The sequence below is a fragment of the Poecilia latipinna genome, unplaced genomic scaffold (assembly GCF_001443285.1).
Source record: "Poecilia latipinna isolate Pla-1442-1.1 unplaced genomic scaffold, P_latipinna-1.0 Scaffold954, whole genome shotgun sequence".
NCBI lineage: Eukaryota > Metazoa > Chordata > Actinopteri > Cyprinodontiformes > Poeciliidae > Poecilia > Poecilia latipinna.
The window spans coordinates 170,331-192,966 of NW_015113570.1; the positions used below are offsets into that span (position 1 = coordinate 170,331).

At 41.7% G+C, this 22,636-nt stretch overlaps 1 protein-coding gene across 4 annotated transcripts in view; it reads left to right on the forward strand.

Annotated features, from left to right (window-relative positions):
* kif13ba (kinesin family member 13Ba) overlaps positions 1 to 20,486 on the forward strand; it is a 51,410-nt gene extending 30,924 nt beyond the window's left edge. The window contains exons 11-40 of one of the 4 annotated variants that reach the window (XM_015049628.1): positions 541 to 653; positions 1,294 to 1,405; positions 1,490 to 1,702; positions 1,780 to 1,890; positions 1,978 to 2,112; positions 2,287 to 2,417; positions 3,674 to 3,760; positions 3,902 to 4,092; positions 4,185 to 4,464; positions 4,960 to 5,122; positions 5,211 to 5,366; positions 6,025 to 6,174; positions 6,257 to 6,382; positions 6,478 to 6,651; positions 7,604 to 7,761; positions 8,427 to 8,559; positions 8,665 to 8,820; positions 8,927 to 9,026; positions 9,218 to 9,344; positions 10,041 to 10,096; positions 10,176 to 10,300; positions 10,382 to 10,657; positions 10,762 to 10,914; positions 11,011 to 11,088; positions 11,172 to 11,222; positions 11,893 to 12,043; positions 12,732 to 12,862; positions 12,976 to 13,038; positions 14,019 to 14,577; positions 15,376 to 20,483. In XM_015049628.1, coding sequence (XP_014905114.1) covers positions 541 to 653; positions 1,294 to 1,405; positions 1,490 to 1,702; positions 1,780 to 1,890; positions 1,978 to 2,112; positions 2,287 to 2,417; positions 3,674 to 3,760; positions 3,902 to 4,092; positions 4,185 to 4,464; positions 4,960 to 5,122; positions 5,211 to 5,366; positions 6,025 to 6,174; positions 6,257 to 6,382; positions 6,478 to 6,651; positions 7,604 to 7,761; positions 8,427 to 8,559; positions 8,665 to 8,820; positions 8,927 to 9,026; positions 9,218 to 9,344; positions 10,041 to 10,096; positions 10,176 to 10,300; positions 10,382 to 10,657; positions 10,762 to 10,914; positions 11,011 to 11,088; positions 11,172 to 11,222; positions 11,893 to 12,043; positions 12,732 to 12,862; positions 12,976 to 13,038; positions 14,019 to 14,577; positions 15,376 to 15,581 — 4,665 coding nt within the window. In that variant the 3' untranslated portion in view covers positions 15,582 to 20,483. Of the gene's footprint in view, positions 1 to 540; positions 654 to 1,293; positions 1,406 to 1,489; positions 1,703 to 1,779; positions 1,891 to 1,977; positions 2,113 to 2,286; positions 2,418 to 3,673; positions 3,761 to 3,901; positions 4,093 to 4,184; positions 4,465 to 4,959; positions 5,123 to 5,210; positions 5,367 to 6,024; positions 6,175 to 6,256; positions 6,383 to 6,477; positions 6,652 to 7,603; positions 7,762 to 8,426; positions 8,560 to 8,664; positions 8,821 to 8,926; positions 9,027 to 9,217; positions 9,345 to 10,040; positions 10,097 to 10,175; positions 10,301 to 10,381; positions 10,658 to 10,761; positions 10,915 to 11,010; positions 11,089 to 11,171; positions 11,223 to 11,892; positions 12,044 to 12,731; positions 12,863 to 12,975; positions 13,039 to 14,018; positions 14,578 to 15,375 lie in introns of all 4 variants that reach the window. The other 3 variants (XM_015049630.1, XM_015049631.1, XM_015049629.1) reach the window with 3 other exon arrangements.
* Positions 20,487 to 22,636: the final 2,150 nt, after the last annotated feature.

Sequence of the window (22,636 nt, forward strand, 5' to 3'; positions counted from 1 at the left end):
TAATTCTGCACCACAAGTAAACAATGGCTGAAAAAAAATCATAATTAGGAAACTGTGAAAGAAGTTGGTCACTGAAGCACATCGCAGTCCCACCGCTGTTGGTTCTGACTACGCATCCAGACAGACTTCTCTACAGAAGTTGCAGTCATACTCCACAAAACGCCACTGCTACTAGTTGAAGCCTTTTTTTTTCTTTGGTTTTCTTCATCTTTTAATGATTGTGTGATGATTCCGACAGCTTCTCATTGCTGAATAAACTTTAAAAATCTATCCGTACATCTGTTATTACTTCCTTAAAGAGTGCGCTGCTGTGTGACTTTTATGTTCTTCTTCTGCACATTTGGGTCATTGAGGGGCCAGAAGTCTGATTGTAGTCACATCATTAAGCAAACACACACACAAAAAAAGAAAAAAAGAAAATGGATTTCAGCCAAACGTTGGAATTGAGCCTCATGACCTGCTGTGAACTTAGCCTAAGAAACAAAGGTGAACGGGTGGATAAAATTAAAGATGTTTATGTCTTTGTTTATTCTGTAATAGACGAGTGGGGAGAAGGTGAGTCGTTTAAGTCTGGTTGACCTGGCTGGAAGTGAACGTGCAGCAAAAACTGGAGCAGCAGGAGAGCGACTGAAGGAGGGAAGCAACATCAACAAGTAGGCAAAGCTCTTAGCAGAAACCTGCAACGTGTTTTCACATGAGCCACATTTACTTCTGGAGCTGAAATCCATAAGATAAAGTAGCAAGGGCAATGGGCATGTAATGATCAGTTCACCTACTGCAAGGTATCAAAGCCTCGTTAAAAAGTCATAAATTCATGTATCTAAATTTAAGGGCTTAAAATGGCTTAAATTTATATAAAAAGTAAGTTGGCATTAAATACGTTGATCACAGGTCTTAAATTTTGTCTTGGCAGGGCTTTTTAATCTAATATATTCTTTTTTTTTTTTCTCATTGGGCTTTTGAGGCTACCGGTAGCTCACTGCTAGCATACCCTTGCTTGTTAGCTAGCTAGCTTTTTTGTGTTTTATAGTGGATAAATATAGTTGGAGATGATAAAAGTTTTCTCGTCAATGGCTAATTGCCATTTAGCTGGACGAAGTTCATACATTTATGTTCAGATGCAGGTCGTCGGGTCCATTCAAAAGGGTCTTGAAAAGTCTTAAGTTGGAGTTGATGCAACCTGCAGAAACCTTTTACTGCATAGATAATCTATATCAATATCCAGCCAGCAGCAGGTGCGTAATGAGAAGCTAACGGTCGCTAACCCTAGTATGTGTGTATTGTTTGGTGCAGGTCCCTTACTACACTTGGTCTGGTCATTTCTGCTCTAGCTGAACAGGGAACGGCCAAGAACAAGACCAAGTTCGTTCCCTACAGAGACTCTGTTCTGACTTGGCTGCTGAAGGTAAACAACGCTTTTGAACTATTTGAGCATGCGTTTGAATTTTCCACCGTTTCGACACTTCGTCTGTTTGTATTGCTTTTCCAGGACTGCCTGGGAGGCAACAGTCGCACAGCCATGGTGGCAACGGTGAGCCCGGCAGCGGACAACTACGAGGAAACCCTGTCGACGCTGCGCTACGCCGACCGAGCCAAGAACATCGTTAACCACGCTGTCGTCAATGAAGACCCCAACGCACGCATCATCAGGGAGCTACGGGAAGAAGTGGAGAAACTGCGAGTGCAGCTCACTCAGGCCGAGGTGAGACTTCTTCAGCAATCTAAGACATTAAGTCGTCTCTGCTTTCTGTCCGTTCTCATCGGCTTTCTGTTCTGCAGTCGATGAAAGCTCCGGAGTTGAAAGAGCGCCTGGAAGAGTCCGAGAAGTTGATCCAAGAGATGACCTACACCTGGGAGGAGAAGCTCCGAAAAACCGAGGAGATCGCACAAGTAAGTGGTCGGCAACTCAACTGTGTTCAGCCGGTGTCTGAAATCAGGCTCAGTATTTTATTTATTTTTATTGTTTTGTGCTTTCAGGAACGTCAGAAGCAGTTGGAGAGTCTGGGGATTTCCCTTCAGTCTTCAGGGATCAAAGTTGGAGATGATAAAAGTTTTCTTGTCAACCTGAACGCAGATCCCGCCCTCAATGAGCTGCTGGTGTACTACCTGAAGGTACAGACGCCTAAACCTATTCCTCGTCATGGTGGAATGCGTGTATTCTGCAGGAGGTTTCCTTGCAGAAACCTCCTGCAAGGAGGTTTCTGCAAGGATTCTGCAATACAATACAATACAATACAACATGTTAGAATGTTACGACATTCTAACATTGTGAATGCTGTGCCTCAGGAACACACGCGGGTGGGCTCAGCAGACTCCCAGGACATCCAGCTGTGTGGGATGGGAATCCAGGCAGAGCACTGCGTCATCAACATTACAGCGGAGACCGCCGTCATCCTCACCCCTCACCCCAACGCTCGGTGAGGAATGCCACAGTAACACGTTTTAGGCAAATGAGCTGAACTCAGCTTCAAATAGCCTGGAGGTTATTTGGAGTTGTGCCTACAACACAAGCCTGTGTTGTAGATTCCCACATTAGAGTTGGAGAACAGGTCTGTACCGATCTGCATCAATGCCATGCCGACAAACAGAGTCAGATCAACACCATCAGATGTAATGGAAAAAACATTTAGGTTTTAACGGAGAGATTTAATGAGGCGTTATAAAAAATGTATGCAGCACATCTGAAATCACCCAATGAGGGATTAGATCACAGGATGCTTCCAGGCAGAGATAAAAGCTCACATACTGAATAAGCAATTAATCAATTGCTTGATAATTTCTATTCTAATTAATAATTTTTGAGGCGACGTTTTTATATAGACATCAAAATCCATTTTATTTTTAGTGTCACTTTTATGTGTGTTTTTTTTATTTCTGTTTTATTTATTCTTTAGGTTGTTGTGTTTAAGTTTGGATATTTAAAATATCTTCCAATTAAAGTGTTTATTGTCCAGTGCAAAATAAAAATTTATTGGTCTTTGAGATGAAAAACTGGCATTCTTTTGCTATTATAAACATATTGCTTGAGAATGTTTCAAAACAACAATATTATCATTTATAGCAACAATTACTGGGACAATTTATTATCTGCAGGCATAAATTGAAAGTTTTTTTTTCTAAAACCTGTGATTATAAGTAAATACTGCATATGTAAATTCTTTTGGCTGATTCAAAACTTTACAATGTAGTTGAGGATGACCAGGTTAGTGGCACGTTTCCCTGTATATGTAGAAAGTAGCAATGATACCATTAGTTCTGGGTTCTCCAAGTTAATTGTTGGACATAAATCTGCTGTTTTAAATAACTTACTACCCATTTTGTGCTTCCCATGTCTTCTTTTTTTTTTTTTTTAAATACATCGCTAAAAACTAAAACTAGCTAGCTGAGTCTTCAGTCAGTGTCACTGGGAAGTGTTGGCATGTTTACTATTTGTAAATAAATGTTTGTTTTTGTTCTTTCCCAACTAACCACTGACCAATTGGCATCAGATTTCTCTGTCATTTGTAGCTAACTTGCTGTGATAGAAAATACTCCTTTTTATTTTCAGTGAAAATCAATATAAAGAATCAAGAAATGCAGCTATATATTGCCACATCTGATATTTATTAAGTAATGTTATGGGGTAGAGATAAACCTGATTACTAAAGGTCTTATGCATTTATTGGTGTTACAGGACGTGTGTTAATGGTTCTCCAGTAACCAGTGCTCTGCAACTTCACCACGGTGACCGAATCCTCTGGGGAAACAACCACTTCTTCAGGTAATTTTCAACATTCTTTCCCTTAAAAAAAAATAAAAAAATTGTGTCATCTTCTAGAATTTAAATCTTGTGACATTTACCTTTTTTTTAAAGCTACAATAAATCTTTACAGTCACTGACGTATATTTCTTTCACTTGAAGAATCAATCTGGCGAAGCGGCGTTTGCGGCCAGCAGAGGAAGAGGAGGGCGAAGGCGGCGTGTTGAAGAACAGTGGCAGCAGTGAGCAGCTGGATGCCGACGGCGACACGGCCAGCGAGGTCTCCAGCGAGGTCAGCTTCTCCTACGAGTTCGCTCAGACAGAGGTCATGATGAAGGCCCTGGGCAGCAACGGTGAGAGGACCTATCAGAACGCTGCACCGACTCCCTGCCAGGTAGACCATTAGCTCATCTCTTCTTCTTCTGCTTCTTCTGCCTGTGCTCAGATCCCATGCAGGCGGTCCTCCAGTCTCTGGAGAGGCAACACGAGGAAGAGAAGCGATCGGCTCTGGAGCGACAGAGGCAGATGTACGAGCAGGAACTCCAGCAGCTCCGCAAGAAGCTCAACCCAGACCGCCTGTCCACTGGCCAGCCCGGAGGACAGACGTCTGTCCAGCCAGGGCAGGGACAGCAGTCTCACTACCGCAGCCTGGAGCGGCTCAGTGTGGGAGGGATGAGCCACTCTACCAGCGCTCAGAGCAGACTGAGGCAGTGGAGTGAGGACAGGTGTGTGTGTGAGCGTGTTCACGGTCTGTACACTTTAAAAAAACCAGAATCGACTTATCATTAATTGTCTATTAATGGTTTATTAGATTAAAATTAGTTCCAGTTCTTTAGCTAAATTCATCCACTTAGACCAGTGTTGTCCAAAGTGTAGACGGGGGTTCCATTTTTGGCCCATGGATTGTTTCTATGTCCCGCCAGCTCAGGTGGTTGATGCAGGTTAAGACTTTTATCTTCTATTAGAGTGAAATTATTACTAAGAAATTAAAATCTTATATCAATAGAAAATGATAAGTTTAACACTTTCCATTTTATAATATTCCTAGATTATTGTTGAGCAGGAAAAAAAACTCCATTTGTTTTTGTTGTTTTAGTGCTTTTATGAATTATATATTAATTCCTAATATATACTGGTTATCATTAATCAATAACCAGTCCTCATCCCTAATTCCTCCTGACTGTTTTTTGACTCGACATCCTTCTCCTGTCCTCTTTCAGGGAGGTGGTTTTGGTGAGGAGTCTCCGGAGGCTCAGGGAGCAAATAGTGAGAGCAAACCTCCTGGTGCAGGAAGCGTGTTTCATCTCCGACGAGCTGGAGCGCCACACCGAGTACAGAGTCACCCTGCAAATCCCATCAGACAACCTCAACGCAAACCGCAAGGTCTCGCGCCTCACAGTGAACCTCTGACGGGACCGCGCCGACGTGCGTCCGCCTGCAGCTCGTTAACCTCGGCATGTTTGCGTTGCAGCGGGACGCAGTGCTCAGCGAACCGGCCATTCAGGTGCGACGGCGGTGCCGAGGCAAACAGATCTGGAGTTTGGAGAAGATGGAGAACCGTCTGGTGGACATGAGGGAGCTCTACCAGGAGTGGCAGGACTATCATGTCCATCACCAAGACGACCCAGTGAGTTCTCCCTACAGCCTGCTATAAAAAACCTTCATCAGCTCTGGTAGTGCCAAAAAAATTGAGTATATTTTTTTGGTAGCTTGCCTAAATTTTTTTTCTTTTCTTTTACACTGAATTTCCAGAAATACACATTAGTTGGAGTAAAATTTAGCGATTACTGGTTGTTTTATAATAATTTGTTAAAAGATAAATAGGGGTGTTTCTAAAAAGATGAAAAATGAACTATTTTAGACATTTAAAAATACGTTAAGTTCAGTAAGTTTTGCAGATGGTTCCAAAGGCAAAAGGTCTAAAACCTGTGTTCATTTCCTTCTGTTTACCTCAACTGCACCAATCTTTGCACAGGTACAGGTGGATCTATGGTTTCCAAAAAATATTTGTAAAAGGTTTAAATGCTGTATAAGGCAAAAAATAATTTCTGGTGAGGAACAAAAACTGCCAAATTATTTTAGGTTCCATCCTCATTTTCTCTTAAACTACAGCAGCGATTTCACTACTTACACTTCTGATTGAGTCTTAAAAGTATTAGCTTATTTTTGATACCAATATTACTGAAGTAGAATTTGTAAATGCTGAGAAAAAGTAAATTAGATTTGAGTATGTCATTTAACTTCAGAAACCCCTGTAGAGCTTACTTTTTCCTCTCCTCCTCCAGGTAATGCGTTCATACTTCCGCCGAGCCGACCCGTTCTTCGATGAGCAGGAGAATCACAGTCTGATCGGCGTCGCCAACGTTTTCCTTTCCTGTCTGTTCTACGACGTGAAGCTGCAGTACGCCGTTCCCATCATCAACCAAAAGGGAGAGGTACAACCCGAGCTCCTCAGCTTCTTTTCAAGTGCAATAATGGAAACTTAACCTTTTTTTCCCTTCTGTTTTCCTTTGTAAGGTCGCAGGACGCTTGCATGTGGAGGTCATGAGAGTGGGAGGGGGCTTGGAGGACAACATGGCAGGAGGAGATGAACCTGACAACAACCAGGACTCTGAATTTGAGGATCGCAAACTGGTCTGCTCGGTAAGCAACGCCGATGCTCGTCGTTGGAGCCGTTTTCGACGCTGCGGGCGTTTACTCAAATTCTGACTCTGACGTTGACTTGGGTGTAACTGCAGATAAAGATCCTGCAAGCCACCGGTCTGCCGCAGCACCTGTCCAACTTCGTCTTCTGTCAGTATTCGTTCTGGGATCAGGCTGAGCCCACCATCGTGGCCCCTGAGGTTGACCCGTCTTCCTCATCGCCCAACTCAAAGGACCCGCACTGCATGGTTGTGTTTGACAGCTGCAAGGTGAATGTCAATATTTTTATTTTTATGCACAATTACTTTAGGGATGCAACTGACCATAACTTTAGCCATCGATTAATCTGTTGATTATTCCAACAATTAATTGGATAAAAACGATCAGCACATTCTACAGATATTCTTATTTAAATTGTTTTAATGTAATATTGTAAATACATTAAAAAATGCAAATAAAACTGTATTCCTTAAAAAAGGAAATAAACACTGGATCATTTGTAGCAAAATTCGCATCTGCAGCTAAAAATATTCTCAAAATGTCAGCCTGTTCTGTCTGACTTAACATCAATATTGTGTCGGAACAACATGTTTATTTTTTGTTCTTTTGATTAACATATTCATAAATGGATAGCAAAATTGTGGCACTTTAAGAATTTTAGGTAGAACTTATTTACAGAGAGAGAGTTTTTTTTATTCCTTTCCATCCATCCATCCATTCATTCATTCATTCATTCATTCATTCATTCATTCATTCATTCATTCATTCATTTCTTACACCCTTGTCCCTTATTGGGGTCAGGAGGTGCTGGTGCCTCTCCAGCTAACGTTCCAGGCGATAGGCGGGGGCACCCTGGACATGTCGCCAGTCTGTCGCAGGGCAACACAGAGACACACAACCATGCACACACACACACTCACCTAGGGACAATTTAGAGAGACCAATTTTTTTCCTTACCTTTAATGCATAATGTATATATTTTACACAGTTTTGGTTTTATTACTGCTCTGAATTTGTTATTTTCAAGCATGAACAAATGTTTTTTTTTTTGAGTTAACGATTAATCTGTTACATTGGTTCACCATTATTTCAGTAATCAATTCATTGGCATTAATTGGATTAATCATTTCATGTAAATAGAATCACATCTATTTATTTATTGCTGATAAATCTATTTATTATTTGGCGATTAACAGATGTGATTCTCTGTTGACGCTGTAGGAGGTGGCGGTGTCGGTAACAGAGGATTTCATCGAGTATCTGACTGAAGGAGCTGTTGCCATCGAGGTGTTTGGACACAAGCAGTCTGATGCAGGAAGAAACCCGGCCCTGTGGGACCTCAGCATCATCCAGGCCAAAACTCGGACGCTACGAGACAGGTAGACGCTCACACACTCGCTTATCTTCCTGCAGACAGACTCTGACAGGACCGCTCTGCGTTCAGCTCCTTTATCTTTCCTTGAAGTCTGGCTACCACACCGCCATGTTTCACCATGTGAACTTTTGCATGTGGGTTAAAAAGTTCAGCTTTGTTCTAATCTGACCAGAGCTCCTTCTTTCTGGTGTTTGCTGTGTCTTCCATGTGTTCTGGACAACTTCAAACATCTTTCTTTCAAAAATATCTCCTAGACGTGCTACCATGGAGTTCAAATTTGCATAGTTTGTTACATGGCATATTAATTTTTGATGGACATGTACTGTAGGAAATGTCTTTTTTTTTTTAAGACCTCGCCTTTTATTTCTGTTTTTAGGTTTTAAAATAAAATTGAAAAACAACTGAAGACATTTGTACAAAAAAAAGGTGGAGTTTAAAAAACCTAATGACAAAAATATCATGCTTTAGCAAATACATTTTGTTTTGGTTGTATTCATATTTAGAAACACTAGTTCTGTTTTTTTTTTTTTTAATAATCTCAGCTCGAGTTATAAAGAACCATTGTGGAAAATTCAAAGAGCCACTTGTGACTCGGGAATTTCTTCATAACTTTCTCACACTTTTTAAGATTTTGATTTGTAAAAAAACACTAAAAAAAACTGATGGTAGGTGGAGCGAGGTCACACGTCGCCTGGAACTGTGGATTCAGATCCTGGAAATAAACGAAAATGGGGACTTTGTTCCAGTGGAAGTAGTTCCAGCCAGAGACGTGAGCACAGGGGGAATCTTCCAGCTTCGACAGGTAGGGATGTAAAACCTACACAGTCCCAGACGGCATGACTCCAGAGGAGGACGAAAAGCTGATTTATAATGTTCAAACTGCTGTTTGGGTTCACGTCGACCCCAGGGCCAGTCGAGGCGAATCCAGGTGGACGTGCGCTCGGTTCAGGACTCGGGCACGATGCCGCTGATAGCAGAGATCGTGCTGGCCGTGTCGGTGGGCTGCGTGGAGATCAGGACCAGCACAGCGAACCAGGAAGGGGACGAGATGGACAGCTACCAGGTATGCCAAACCGACACGACTCGCTCCACGTTTCTGCTTCAGAATGCTCTAGGTGAAGTTGCGTCTATAAAGGACAGAACGCATTAACTGAGCCCTTGATGGACAGGATAGAGATCTGGAACGTTTGCGGCGGCAGTGGTTGGCTGCGCTCACCAAGAGACAGGAATACCTGGACCAACACCTGCAGAGCCTGGTTAGCAAAGCAGGTAACATTTACAGATGTTCACACATGAAATTACACAATGTTTTTTTTTTTTTTAACAGGCGTTCAGGAGAAACGGTTGTAAAATGATTGGCTGATGCTGTTTAATTTAAACCCCAGGAACAGATTTGAAAAAAAATGGAAAGTGTTCACTTTGTCTCTGTCATGTTTAAATGTTACCATGTTTGCTTCCAGAAAAGACAGAGGATGACATGGAGAGGGAGGCGCAGCTGCTGGAGTGGAGGTTGACTCTCACTGAGGAGAGAAACGCCGTCATGGTGCCCTCTGCTGGCAGCGGCATTCCTGGCGCTCCTGCAGAGTGGTATGTCACCAGATACGTTCAGCAGATTGTTGTAGGGCTGGGCGCTTTGGGTTAAAAATAAAATCTTAGATTTTTTTTTTTTTTTTTTGTCATTTTCTTTTCTGTTAAAGAAATGACAAATTATAGGAAATATTTTCAAAAAGTGATTTATTTTTCAATCTTCCCCTTTTTGTAAGTTGTACAACAAAGTATTAGGGCCAGGCCTTGAGACTTTTTGTTTAATTACAGGAATATAGTCATAATATTAGCAGAATAAAGACGCAACTTTGCTAGAAGAATACAAGGAAAAAGTCGTTTTGATTAAGGAGAAAATCCTGGATAAGTAATTTTTTATTTTTTGTTAGTTTTCATAAAATTACTACTTCATTCTCCGACCTTATTCTGGTAACATTAGGACTTAATTCTCATATTATTTCAAGTGTATTTTTATAACATTATGTCTTTATTCTCACAAAAAAAATCTTAGCCTGACTTATATTTTGTCGTAGAGTTGGCCTGAATTCAAAGTCCAAATAAGTAAAACCTGTAAATCACTCTTGTGAAGCAAGATGGCTGACATCACTCCGAACTATGAAAATCTATGGAGAAAATTAAAAACAAATCACAAATTCAGTTGGTCAATAAAATCAATTTATCACCCAAGCATAAAAACCCCACATCCATAGTGCCTGTAAAATACTGTTTTTCTGTTCGCAGGGCGCCTCTACCAGGGATGGAAACGCACATTCCAGTCCTCTTCTTGGACCTTAAACGTAATCAGTTTTGTTAACTAGAGCAGGTTGCCCTAACGTCACCTCAGTTTCTCATCAAAAGTTTTCTCGTTTCCCCCAGCCGACGACCTCAGCTCCCACGAGCAATTTGAAGTGCCTGAAGCCGGAGGCTGGGACGCCATGTTGACCGGAGAAGACGAGGACGACTTCTTCGACCTGCAGATTGTCAAACATTACGATGGAGAGGTGAGCATCTACTCTCTCTCTCCTTCTTTTTCTGGCTGCCTTTCTGCTCATGCTGCAGTGATGACCCTCAATGACCGCCAGGTGAAAGCTGAGGCGTCGTGGGACTCCACCGTCCATGAGTGTCCCCAGCTGAGTCGCGGCGGGTCGTGGCCGGAGCAGCGCGTCTACCTGACGGTGCGGGCGGTGGTCCAGCTCAGCCACCCCGCCGACATGCAGCTGGTGCTGAGGAAGAGGATCTGCGTCAATGTCAACCCGGGTCGCCAGGGTTTCGCCCACAATTTCCTCAGGAGGATGTCGACCCGCAGCACCATACCTGGCTGCGGCGTCACCTTCGAGGTGGTTTCCAACATTCCTGGGGTAAGACGAGGAACAGGACGCCGGCGTTTAGTTTGGCTGAAAGTGCCTCACAAAAGTATTCCTGCCAGTACCTGAAATTGTTTCTTTTTTTTTCCTTTTTTCAGGATGCTCCAGGTTCAGAGGACAGGGAGATGCTAGCCCGGATGGCAGCGAGCGCACACAACAGCCAATCGGGAGATGACGAGGCCGCCATTGAGAAATACCTCCGCAGCGTGATGAGCCTGGAGAACATCCTGACCCTGGACAGACTCAGACAGGTAGAAGGAGAACCTCCCAGCACTGCAATCTGACTGATTGCAAAGACTGATCATCAGGAATGCTAAACGTTTCTGATTTGTTTGAACTTGTTAAAGGAAGTAGCAGTGAAGGAGCAGCTGACTGGCAAGGGGAGGAGTAGCAGGAGGAGTCTGAGCTCTCCGTCTGTTCACAGGGTAAAATAAATAATCATATTCTTCCATGCGATACAGAAACAGAGAAATATTTTCCTAATGTTTCCGTCTGTCTCACGTTTCAGCTCTCTGGAAGTAGGCAGGACCTGTCCACGTCTTGCCTGTTGGATGATAAGGTAGCGCAGATTCCTTTACCAACCTGCTGCTTGGTTTTAAACTCTGGAGACATTTATTAAATTTTTATTTTTGTATATGGCAGTAGCTGATCCAATGATGCGTCATAATGAGACGTTCCACCTATTCTTATTTATTTGTTTTTATTTTACCTTTGTAGCAGCTCCCCAGCACTTGAATTAATTTGCGCGGTCTCGACGGGTCATTTTCAAGATTTATTTTCTTTGATGTGGACCATCAGTCATCTCAATCACCTTGATTACCTCAGTCACCGTAATCATCGTAGTCACCGTGAAAACTAAACAGATATACAAATATTAGAATATAAAAATAAACTTACAACACACAAACGAAATAAAACATACCTCGCTGCTTTCACCGGGGAACACTAAGTGTTGATGGTGCCAAGCACATCTTTGACAGTTTGTTCAAGTTTGAATTGTTCTTTTAATATATATAACTTCATGAATGTATTTATTTGTTTGTTGGGTTCTGCATTCATGTCTTGATCGAAGAAGATGGCTCTGTATACCTTTCAATAACCTGAACGTGATTCAGTGGGGTGGCCAGTATTTTTTAAGAGGGTCCCATGGCCCCCTTTGCCCCCCTCTTGCAGTCGCCGCTGCTGAAAACTTCCTTCATTTCAAAACTAATCCTGTCTTTGCTCCTCAGGGTCGATGGGAAAGTCAGCAGGATATCTTCATGCCCTCTTACCGCACCCTCCCTCGCCCGGCTTCATCCCCGTCTACCTACTCTACCTCCCCCTCTTCATCCTCCATGCCCTTCAATATGACCCCCCCACAGAACCAGGAACCAGAGCAAGGTAAACATCCTGCCTTTTATGGCCTCTCTGCCCCACCATCTTTACTTTTCTAGCCATTCTCCACTACCTCCGTCTCTTTGTTTCTGCCTCTTCTTTGTTTTTATCGTTTTCCTCTCCTGTGTGATGATTCAAAGACATTTATCACTTTATTCCATGTTTCCCACTGTTAAACATCCCTCAGCTTTGATAAAATGTGTGAACTCATTTTCTTAAGTTGTTTTTTCAGCTTTTTACACCCATTCTGCTTTCCTAACCTTGCCAACGTCGTTGCTGATCAGTGCTGTGCCATGTCTGATGATTTCATTGTGAATATTTCTGATGGCTAGCTGGTTTAACTGTGATTTCTTTCCCATTTCAGTGTGACATCAAGTTAATTTTGTTTCAGAAATGAACAGAATTAATGATCTCAATGAATTTCTGTCGCAGTAATTTAGAGCCTCATATCTTAGCTGATAGATAAATCACCTCTGTGTTGTTTTATTAGACGCTTCCTCTGTCAATCTGTCACTATGTTGGTGTTTTTTTTTTTTTTTTTTTTTTTTTTTTTGCCATTTTCTGGACTTGCTTTCAACTTCTCGTCTTAATCTTTCACACTTCCTCCACCTCCCGGACCTCCTCTTGTTTTCTCATTTCCTTCCTCTTCTCTGCCTCCACCTCGCTGCCTCTTCCCCTTTTCTCCCTCCCCCAGGTCGTTTAGGACTTGCTGCCTCTTATCTTTCAGTTAAGGCCCTGGTTCCTCAGATGCCCAAACTGCTCAAGTCTCTGTTTCCTGCTCGGGACGACAAGAAGGAGCTCAGACCTTCGCCACACGGCCAGCAGGTCAGCGGAAACAGAAACGGCTGACGCAGCGAAAAAAGAAAAAGAAAAAGAAAAAAAAACGACTGCATAATGAGCAATTAAAAGGTGTGATCAAACTTTTGTCTGTCACTCAGCAGCATGTGCCTCGCATCGTTGCGTCAACGGGAGGGGACGACAGCAGAGGCAAGCCTGAGACGGTGAGAGATCCATATGAAGTGGTAATGTAACCAACTTAGCTACTTTTCAGACAAAAAAAAATCAGTCAAAATCAGATTTGGGAGGCCTGTTAGGAAAAAGGCGATCGGAGCAGCACTGCAAAATGTATTCACATCCAACCCTCTGCTGCAGAGGGGACAGCTGGCCTGTCTGCAGAAAATCAATCACTGTTCTAAAAACTTCTTGCAGCTTTTACGCGCCCGCCGACTTTATTTCTAACTATCCAAATGCAGATTGAATGTAAAATCAGTCGATTCCGGTGACCAGCAGATTTTCTTAGTTCATCTAATTGGGTGAGATTTCTTTGGAGATTGCCAGAGACATTTTTGATTAGTTTAGATTTTTTTAACATACAAAAATTTTTGCATGTTTACATTTGCAGAATTCCTTGTTCAAATTGAAATGTGTTTGGATTAAATAATCTGAATGTATTGTTTATAGAGGCACAAAATGAATCTGTTAATAATGTGAGAAGGTGTCAGTTGCTGAGTTTAGGAGGAAGAGAGATGTAAACTTCAGGAGCTAGTTTTATTTTACTTCCAACATAGTTTTTTCAATGAAATGTTGTATATCCTCACCTTCCTAATATAACAGACAAGTCATTTTTTTGCAAATATTGATTTTCTTTTTTTTTTTTTTTTTTAACCAATGACTTTTAGGTCATTACTTTAGGATGGTGACATTATCAAACTACCATCTGCTGTATTTGTAGCAACGGTTGCTGAATGGGAGTTTCTGCAGAACCAACAGCACTGACAGCCATATTCTGTATTTTATTAGATTAAACATTTGTCTGGATTCATGAACTAAATTTTACATCCTGTTGACTCACAATGAAGAGTTTTGAGATTGCTGATTTTTATCCTTGGTGTTTTTTTTTTTTGTTTTTTTTTTACTTTTTGTTCTCCGCATGCTGTCGCCTGTCCCTCTGTTGCCACGGCAACCGTTGGGGCCCCTGCAGGCTGCTGCCCCACGACTTGCTGCCAAAGACCGAAGGGCCGAGTTTCCGGACGTCCCTCCTCTTCCTGTGCATGACCCGCATGACACCACCCCTTTAAGCCCCCTCAGCCAATCGTCGAGCGGCTATTTCTCCGCTAGTGTTTCCACGGTTACCCTGTCCGACGTCCTCCAACCCTCCTCCTCGTCTTCGTCCCTCCTGGGCGCCGACGTGGCGTCACCCTCAAACCCCCAGCAGCAGCAGCAGGGCGCTGACAGGAACGATGTTGTGACCTCTCCCCCCCAGTGTGGCGCCAAGATGACTGTCGTAGCGTCCAATCACAACAACAGCGTCCCGACAGAGCTCTCCTTCTCCGACCAGAAGCTAGTTGAAGGCTTTGAGCGGCTGGAGATCTTTGTGGACGACGGCGACGGCCGCGGTCATGACGACATGCCGCCTGACTGGCTGACGGAGGGCGAGTACGTCACCGTAGGAAGCAACAAGGCCGGAACTGTGCGCTACGTGGGGACGACGCAGTTCGCAGACGGAGTGTGGGTGGGCGTGGAGCTGGACACCCCAGTAGGTAAGTGTGAGATTTAAAGGGCCAGATTGCTCAAAATGCCGACGCTTTCCAGGGTTTGTGCGGGTTCTTGAAATCCTTGAAAATCCTTCAGTTTCAATTAGGTGTTTTTAAGGTTTGGAAAGTGTCCGACATTCAAACTGCACAGTTTTGTAATAAAGTGCAATTTATCGTTTGATTAAAAGCATAAACTTGGAAAATGTCATTTACAGTTCACACCAGATATTTTCATACATCTTACAAAAAGACGCATCCATTCTTTTTCTTGCTGTCTGAAGTTAAATCAGACCAAATTTTTCTTGTTTTAGGTTAATTAGAGTTTCCAAAATTATTTCTATTTGCTAAATGTCAAGAAACCTAAACGAGGACATTTTTGTACAGATTTTTTTGCCACTCTCTTCATATATTGTGTTCAAGCTTTTAATTTGAATATTAACACGATTTGTTTGAATAGTTTCAGTGTAATGAATATTTATTATTCCTAATGGCTCAACAACTTATTGATAAGTTATTAAAATTGGGGGATTATTTTGTTAAATCAGTATTTTGTTCTCGTTCAGGTGTATAAAATGTGTGAGAAACATTTCAAAACTTTAAATTTTGTTATATTTTAATTTACCTCGCCCTACTACAGAATGTAGATTACTAGAACAAGACTTTAACAGTAGTAATATAGATAAAATTTTAACTCCAGCTTGTGGCACTGGAAACGTTTGAAAACTTACCTTGAAAAGTGCTTGAATTTCACTGTGGGGGAAAATCTACGAACCCTGATGACCTGGATTGTTTTCCTTCCTGCAGGTAAGAATGACGGGTCAGTCGGAGGCCACCGATACTTCCTCTGCAAACCAGGCTATGGGGTGCTGGTCCGCCCAGACCGGCTGTCGCGCTGCGACCGAGCCGCTCGGCGAACCACGGACTTCGCTCTGCCGGCCCACGTCCCCGTCCTGCGAGGGGAAGCCACTGTAGCTCGCAGAGGAGAGAACCGCAAGTCCTGGAGCAACTGAGATGGGAGAGAGACAAACTCCCCACAGTGCATCTGCTCTTCCTTGACTCCTAAAAACACATCAGGCTCTGTCTACTTCCTGGTAACACGTTGCTGGAAGCTCCACATATGCAACTTCAAGTCAAAGAAAAAACCAGATCAGAGAGTGAAGAGCCTGTGTAGGAGAATGACTATTCAGTCCAATGAAGTTACCACACAGGAGAAATGATGCCTTCTGTGGGAAGCTGGTGGCTAGTACGCTGAGAGCCAACGGGAGCCGAAGTGTCCATTCAGAGATCCTATGAGTCGATACGCAGCAGTGCAAACTCGTCACTTCTTTTTAAAACACTGTGTAAAAAATAATCAGATCCATACTGAAAAAGATGGAACTTATAGGATTATTTTGGTTTGTTTTATATATAAATAAGGAAATGGATGAAAAAACACTTTGAAAGATTTTTGACGAGAAATGTTTGCGTCCCTGCATATCGACTTCCCTCCGGAGTTCCCGAACACACCACGACCACGACTGCCGCCCTCCTGAACTGAGCCTCGTCGCTCCCTTCCTGGACTTTTTTTTTTCTTCTTTAAAGTATCCAGAACGTGCCTTTCGCCATGGTCTGGTTTGTGTTTGCTTTCTGTGTTTTGTCTTACTTGCGTTCCGTTTGCCGTGTCATGTGTTGGCGAGAAAGCCTTGTGCAAAGTGTGAGGTGATCTCAGGGACTGAAGAGGGGGTGGGCCTTTGTGTGTGTATGTGTGTGTGTTTGTGAAACGTAGTGTACGTAAAATATATTGTGTCAAAAGATGAAGCCGTGTGGAAAAAGCCACTAGAGGTTGATTTTTTTTTCTTTTGCACTGGACACGTTGGAGGGAAAAGCTTCTGTACGTGAGCATGGAGAGTGTCGGAGATTTCCCATGATGGCTACTGTCGTTTTAAAGCACGTGTCGACGGAAAGACAAAAGAGGATGTGTTTAGTACGAGTTGGGAGAGTTTCTGCTTGAGAAAAAGCTGATTTTATTCTATGCATGTGATTTTAAAAAAAATCGAACACAAATGGGAAAATGAGAGTATTTGGGAGAGCGTCTGCATGTTTTTACATTCCAGACACACCTGGTGAAGAAAACTCAATGTTGGGAGGTTTTAAATTAGTTTTTATGATTTCATGAAACATTCCAGAGGCATTTTAACCTGAACATTGACCTATAGAGATGTTTCCAAGATATTTTTTAGGACTCTACTAGATGGCATCCATTTGCTGTGCAGCTAGATAAAGAGCAACTCCCTTTAAACCAAGCGTTTCTTCTCTACTGAGGTCAGAGGGCAACACATAAAGCATTGGAGCGTTGTTGTCACCAAGAGGGGGCTGATGGGATGAGTTGATATAAAGATGGAAGAGGAATGTTTTATCTGTCCTGGGACGTTTTGTTACTACAGCTGCCGGCTATGTTCCTGCTGATGACGGCTGGGGTTACGATTCTGGACGCGTAGTATATTCTCACTGTCTGTTCCTGTGGTGATCACTGCCAGTCAGAGTTTTATATACACACTTCATCAGTGCAAATTTCATTTTATGCTGGACTTGAAGTGAAGCATTTAATTATTTTTCCATGGCAGAACAACTTCAATGAATTTGGCCCCATTTGTAGACAAACATCGTACCTCGTGTTATTGTTTACCTCCAGAAATTTTGAGCATGCGCCCGATGCTGGAGGGCAAAAAGATGATTCTCTATGGCATCCATAAGGAATCCAAAAGATGCTCTTTATGATGTAGAGCAGTTTCATGTACAAAATAAAACCTATGATTAATTTGGTGCAGTGTGACACAACTAAAGGAAAAATGATGCAGAAAAAATGTTGAACTATAACCCAAAACCACTTGTATTCTTTTTTCCTCGCTCTATGATTTATGAGGATTCAACCCCAAAAAAACATGCAAACATTTCCCACACAAAGAACAGAACCTTAAGTCTGTTAGTACAGTTTTATGTTTCCAAGTTTGATATTTATTTTGTGATTATTAATAGGAAATCGTCTGAAAACAGAGATGGTTGACTAGCTAATTTAAACACCTGCTGTAATGATGTGATGACCTGTCTGAGATCATCACATCCCCCTTTTTTCTTTAACTGAGCGAAACACACCAAATTCTGCAGCCCATCTACATGTAAAGGTTGTCAAAGTCAAGCTAGCATAACTGACCTTTCAATTAAAACCTTTTTCTGACCTTTAAGATATGATACTTTATCTAGTTGTCGTACTGTTGACAATTGGCATCAAAACATTGCATCCATTTTTCTTTTGTGTCATTTGTACATTTAAGATTTAGCGCGGTACGTTGAGAACTTGACAGCTAAAACCAATGGTAGCCATCGTCAATGAGCAGGATTTTCTTGGAATCTTATGCTTGTGAAACCATAACTATTATTTGATTTAATTCCAGCTGGATATTTCATCACTGCTGTTTATCAGAAATAATAGAACTAATTTGTTTAAGTTATGCAGTTAAGAAGTTTCTCTAGCATTGACATTTGGGGCCATTCCAGAAGTTTGATATTCTGCGTAGTCTACGTATCAACCATCCAGCATCATCATTCAACTGTGTTTTACATCATTGATGCAAAACATGTAAATGCATCATTAAACCCCTCAGTTCAAAATGATCTCCATGCTGATGAATAGTGCATGTAAATATGTGACTAGCTCTGCACACTCAGGACTCTAAGAATCTCTGACATTGATGGTGTGCAGATGTTTTGTAAGTTATCAGTTATACTGTGTGTGTATAGACCCCTGTCCCTCAGGAGTCCATTGGGGTTTCATCTGTTTTATAATTGCGTGTTCTTTACTTGAGAGGTAAGCAATAAGTATTTATATCGGGGTTGCTTGTACACTTGCTTTTATCACATGGGAGCTGATGAAGTTGTTTTATTGGAATGATTATTGCACAATGATTTAATGAGAATTGCTGCTATGAGCTTTGTAAATAGACTTGTAAATGAATCAATTGATTTTTGTTTTTCTCCTTGCTGTGCGCTTAAGTGGATTTTAATTGTTTTGAAAAAGCTAAGGGGTGGTGCTTTGGGTGGTTCGTATTCTTTAGGTAATGTTGAGGCACTTTGTCTTGTGAGCAGGGAAGTGAAGGTGGTGAGGACCAGCACACCTGTGTCCTTATAAGGAAAGAGACATTTTTAATGTTGAATCTGCAACAATGTTGGAATCTAGTTTGCCACCAGACTTGAGTTTATTATGTGTGCATTTTAGTCGTGAGCCAGTTACCATTAACGAGGTACAGAAATGTTTTGAACACTTATGGTTTTGAGAGCGAATCGGGTGTTTTTCTGTTTGGTTTAATGTCCTCCTAGTGAGATACTGGAAAATGAACGGGCAATAACTACTGGAGTTTTTGATTAACGCATAACTACGCTTCTCCACTTTCTCCCTATATCACTTATGAGTAATATCAGAGCCCTGAACACCGTACACAAACAGGAACAAGATGAAAATAGACATCGCTTGTTAATATCAACCCAGTTTTACTTATTTTATCTGTTAAAAAAGGACTAACATTGGCCAACACCAATGTTGATGTCGATATATTGTTCATCCCTCATGCAAACGTTAAGCTGTTTGGAAAGATGGTTATAACAAATGTGGATAATCGTGTGGAGCCTGAAGAAGTAATACTTATCACTTTTATTTATGAAACACTTTAAGACTACAGTTAGCAAGCTACCAGCAGCTGCCTTAGCAGATAGCCCAACTAAAAAGGCTAATATTACCTTTAGCTTCTAATAAATAGTTCTCATGTGACATCACACTTTCGGGAACTTTGTAACTGACAGCCATCTTGGTAGGTATGCATAGCTAACTGTCATAACAGGTGCTATGGAGTTGCTATGGCAACAATAAACAAGCCACAAGCCTAGAACTAGCTCTCACCTCATTCCTATCTAACTTATAAACACTATAAGTACAATACAACTATTAAGCCATACATTTTTTCTCCATAGACTTTCTTTTGTTGGGCTCAAAGCCATGGTTAATCAATGCTTGGCTACCAAGATGGCGGTTCAGTGGTGCAGATCCCTTCCAGTTCAGACTTGTCTGAACTATATATACTCCAAGTATTACTTTGGACTAAAGTGATAGAAAAGCAATAATATTCTGCACAACAAGCATTTGAAAAACTACTAGCTAGTTTTAACTCTGTCAAAAATAATAAGTTACAACTAACAGTACTACTGTTGTAACTAGTGCTTTGAAGTTTTTTTTAATGTTAATACCACAATATGGCACACTTTTATTTCTAACTGTATCACACAAGACTGTGGACAGGCCCATGACTAAAGCAGCTGTTGTTTAGCCTGATGTATTGGAGTTCTCTGATTGGTCGGGAGATTTGACTGTTTTGTAACTTTCTGGTTCTAACAGGTGGTTCTGAAGGAAAGGCAGTAAGTTTTCTGATGTGTGTGTGTGTGTGTGTGTGTGTGTAGTGTGTGAAGGAATGTTGTGTAGCTCCGCTCTGATGGAAAACGATCACCAGCTGCTTCCTGCGAGGCTGCTGGTCCTTCCTTTTCCAGTCCGGCCTCAGAGATGGTTGCCGTGGGGACGGAAAAGGGGCTGGTGGGGGGAGGGGCTGAGATCACTTCAGACTTCTGGTTGTTTGTTTTTGTTGCTGTGCCTCAGAAACCACGTTTCTTTCACAGGTCGTGTTATATTGACTACACTTTGCACAGAGGGGAGAAAAATGTGCAGCTCTTGGATGGAAACGACACACCTGTTTGGGATTTTTGTTTTTCTGTTCAGTGTTCTCGAGCTACGAGCTCCTCTATTTAAGTAAAAAAAAAAAGAACACTTTACACTTCATGTTCTTGTTTTACCTAAAAGCAGAGCTAAGCTCAGCTACAACAAACAGTCCTCTGTATAAACAAGGCTTGTAGGATCCCAAAGTATGGATGAACTCTGACCTCTGGGTGGATTTAGAGCAACAAAAAGACATTTGAACACAATAAAACGATTGTTTTTACACTGGTGCCAAGCCAGCGTTATTTATGGATCTGTATCAGCCATTAGAGGCACTTTTTTCTATTTTTATTCCCATTTGGATCTTGAGTCTTTATGAGCCTTCAGACCTTCACACTGTTTCCTTTTTTTGTTTATCGTGCTGTTCTGAGTGCAGCCCCCTGCCTCTAATGTGGCCTTCAGCCTGGATGCAGAGCAATTTCCAACTGAGCAGTCTCAGTTTTCTCTCTCTCTCTTTCTCTCTCTAGAGGTGTGGTTTATTACATTAAACTTTCAGCAAACCGTCTATCTTTGCGGGCTGTTTACAAAATAAGAGCCCACTTTGGTTTCCTGTCGTAAAGTAAAGTCTTTTGGTCTCAGGAGCTGTCAGGTTTATCACTGCCCGTTTCCCATTGAAGGAGTTTGCCTAGATTCGCCCCCTAGTGGCTGCTTTGAACACCTTAGCCAGAAAATGGAGCGGTTTGTCTTCCATGCTGGGAGTTTTAACTGCAATCAGAAAAAAAAATTACAGGAAAAAAAAAATTGGGAGTCACAACTACCCAGGATCATATCAGATAAAATCTAGTTTCAGGATTTTTTTTTTTTTAATTTATTTTTTTGGCTAAAACAGAATTGGAAGTTTATTTTAACCTTTGAACTACCTCAGTCCTTGCTCCAGTGTGTTCCTACCGGCTTCAGTGTGTTCTCCACCATCAAAAAGAACCACAAAAACAAGCAATACAGAGCTGCCAGGTGCAGCGTCCAACCATTTCAATAAATTTCAGCTTCGTCTCCTGTTTGGGTTATTTTCTCCTCCATGTTACTCCAACCATATTTACCTGGGCTACATAACGATGATGGCTCATAAGAGTGTGAAGGTTACTTTCCCCTCATGTAGCTGAGGATGAACTGTAATGCTCAGCTGTTTGGTTTTAATGTGGCCTTGGCCCGGTCAACAGTATTACGATTATCTTTAAGAAATCATGATCAGTCACTGCTGCTGTTGATTGTGTGGAGCAGGAATGTCTGCCTGTGTCATTTCTGTGTTTGTTCTCTGGATGTGTGTGTGTGTGTGTGTGTGTGTGTGTGTGTGTGTGTACATATGCGCATATTAAGACTTATAAAGGAGATAAATCTGAGCACAAGTTTGGGTTTTGATTAATTTAATTGTTTTATGTAATAACTTTTATGCTGCAATCCAAAGAATAAACATGTATTATAATACATTTATTTTCATTTTTAATCATCTGAACAGTAGATAGATTAAGAATAAAAAAATGTATGAGGATTTTCTTGTTTGATGTGTGTGTAATGTAACTTTTACTTTTTTCTGCACTGAAGTAGCTAAAGCTTGGGTTCCAATTTGGGACAATTACTGCCACCTGCTGGTCAATAAGACGCAATACAAGGGGCTCAAAAGCATGTTGGCAGGAATCCTCCAAGGTGGGAAAAACATCTCTGAAGAAACGTTTGAAGCCGTCTGGACTCTATAGGCTTCAAATATGGGGGAAAAAAATTAATGGCCAAGACTTCTTACGTTTCCACTGAGTTAAGTCGAGGCCACTTTTTTTTTTCTCCCAGTCTGTAGAAACGGTAAGCTTAATTGTTAACTTTAACATATTGAAGTACTAGCTTGACAAATGTTATCAAATTAGAGGGGAGGGAAGACATCTGCTTCCTTATCTTGTTGGTTTAACCCTCACTCCCTGAATTTAAAATGATATATAAAAATGTACCTATTTTGCTTTTAAGCAGAGGATAAATCAGGTAGAGATTGATAGGTGTGAGAAAAATTAGCATAATGTGTTTCAAGTCATTTTCTAGTCTCTAGCATATGAGTTACTTTATTAATGGTATAACCGCTTAAACAGCCCCACATCATGACTGGCACTGAACCACTAGATCCATACTGTCCATTAAGCTTAGGAAAGGGCGCATGTTTGATTTCGGCTGGGTGAACGTGGCGCAGGGGCAGAGTCACGACCCAAGTATGGAGGCCTCAGTCCTCGATGCGGCAGCCACAGATGGAGGTCAAAAGGCCACTATAGTCGGAAAAAATCTTTTAAAAAACAG